At 46.1% G+C, this 2,097-nt stretch overlaps 1 protein-coding gene across 1 annotated transcript in view; it reads left to right on the top strand.

Moving 5' to 3' along the window:
• Positions 1-1,524, top strand: part of LOC104496753 (kelch-like protein 20) — a 15,599-nt gene extending 14,075 nt beyond the window's left edge. The window contains exons 5-6 of the mRNA XM_010139916.1: positions 854-972; positions 1,337-1,524. Coding sequence (XP_010138218.1) covers positions 854-972; positions 1,337-1,524 — 307 coding nt within the window. The remainder of the gene's footprint in view (positions 1-853; positions 973-1,336) is intronic.
• The last annotated feature ends 573 nt before the right edge of the window (positions 1,525-2,097 follow it).

Here is a 2,097-nt window from a genome sequence, read left to right as displayed (position 1 = left end):
GATCTCATTAGGACTTAAAGTAGTTTTTCTGTGTGAAAAGCCCACACTTTGACCAAATTGGAGTCTGGGTTTAGAGTCAGCCATTTCACGCAATGCTAGTGCAGGGAACTGTCGCTTCCTCTTCTCATGGGATGAGTCTCGCCTTCCCGGTTCCGTGGAGTTCTGCATCATCTAGAAGACATGCAGTTTTTCTTGTTGTGCTTAAAGTAAAACAGTTCAGGGGATGGGCTAAACTGCTCCTGAGTAAATGTTTGTACTGGTGGAATTCCACATTTGTAGAGGGAAGGAGGGCTCTTTTTTTTGTTTGTTTGTTTTTGTTTTATTCAAGGGATTGGAGTATTAGGATTAGTCCAGGTGGCAAGTCATGACTGGATGGGCAGTGTGAGCTGTGCCTGAGCTGATGGAGAAAATACTCATCAGAAGGGTACTGTCTCCATCTGTTGGTCATGTGTGTATTACATATCTGTGTGCCTTTCGGCTCTGGTTTTGTTCCTAGACAAAACTCCTGATGGTTCAGTTGTAGCTTGAGGCACGCCGGGTTTTTCTTTCCTGCGCAGTAAGCCTGGCGAGTCTCTTGTCATAGTTTCTCACCAGTCTGGAGAGCAAGAATATTTATCATCTCTGGCCAAGTTTTGATGGTGCTCGGTCGCTGAGGCTGTGTAAATGACTTGTAAACAACTGATGAGTATTTAGGTGACAATGTGTGTTTTAACTGTTAACTATTTGTACGCTTGGGTGATTTGTGAATACCAGAAGTGCACAAGTGCTGGCTGCTCCTGCCATCAGCTTTGATTACCTTCTCTCGAGGCTGCTATCAGGTGAACTTTGGGAATTAATATTTTCCTTTCTTGCACAGGGATCTCGTGGATGAAGCTAAAAACTATCTGCTGTTGCCCCAAGAGCGGCCACTGATGCAAGGACCGAGAACGAGACCGCGCAAACCCATCCGCTGTGGAGAAGTGCTCTTTGCAGGTATGTGTAGCTCCTGCTGGCATAGTCCGGAGACTCGAGCTGGATGTTCTGGTGGTAGTGTTCCCCTAAGGACAATCTTCACAACATTCTTCTGAAGTGGCCTGTGCATTAATATTTGGAGGTTTGAGTTGACTTACACTTTCTTCCTTGGCGATTTCTTTGATGCTGTGAATGCCACAGTACTTCCAAACTTACATGAATCCTCTTGAAAATGACATTCTGTTTTCTAATTCCAGTCCTCGGAATGAGTGACTACTGGGTTACGGCTGACAAGGTCCGGAGGGATTTTTTGCACTGGGCGCATGTAGAGGCTGTGAGCTCAGTGTATTGTGACGACGCTGTTTCTTGTGTTTGGTTCCTACAGTGGGGGGCTGGTGTAGCGGGGATGCAATTTCCAGTGTCGAGCGCTATGACCCTCAAACCAATGAGTGGCGGATGGTGGCTTCCATGAGCAAAAGACGCTGTGGTGTTGGAGTCAGCGTTCTGGATGACCTCCTCTATGCTGTGGGAGGCCACGATGGTTCCTCTTATCTCAACAGCGTAGAAAGGTAGGTCTCCATAAGTCCAGTGTGCAAAATGTTAACTCCTAACATTTAAACCTGGGTGCAGCCTCTTAAAGTGTTAAATTTGCCAGCTGTGTTCCTGTTCTGCTGAAAACCTGAAATTCATATTAGTGTTTTCTACATTTCCTCCTCCTCTGCACGTTTCATCAATATCGTGTCAGTTTACTGCTGAGCTAGGACTGTGTATGTACAGCAGTTCACGTTATCCCCAGCTTAACGAGAGGAGAGGGAGCCTTTGGTGTAAGGAATGCGTATATGAGACGGGCCTGGGTATAATAGATGGGAGGAGTCGTGACCTTTGCAATCGCTGGTTTGGTTTTAGTGTTGTTGAGGAAGGTGAGGTTGCAGTAAGCATTTCTTAGCTGTTGAGGGAAAGATCCTGGAATTTTATTGTGGAGTGGTAACGAGAGAATTAAGGAAGCTCAGCACTTACACAGAAGGAAATTAGGTCAGTTTTAGACCTGTGAAAGACTTAAGCTTTACCAAGCTCCCTTGCTGGGAGCTGCATGTGGCAGTCACCATGCCTAAAAGTCACGTGACTCAAGCGCTGCTAGTAATCTTG

The sequence above is a fragment of the Buceros rhinoceros genome, unplaced genomic scaffold (genome assembly GCF_000710305.1).
Source record: "Buceros rhinoceros silvestris isolate BGI_N320 unplaced genomic scaffold, ASM71030v1 scaffold29487, whole genome shotgun sequence".
NCBI lineage: Eukaryota > Metazoa > Chordata > Aves > Bucerotiformes > Bucerotidae > Buceros > Buceros rhinoceros.
Note: the sequence above shows the minus strand (reverse complement) of the source record. Positions and strands in the feature narration are given on the sequence as shown.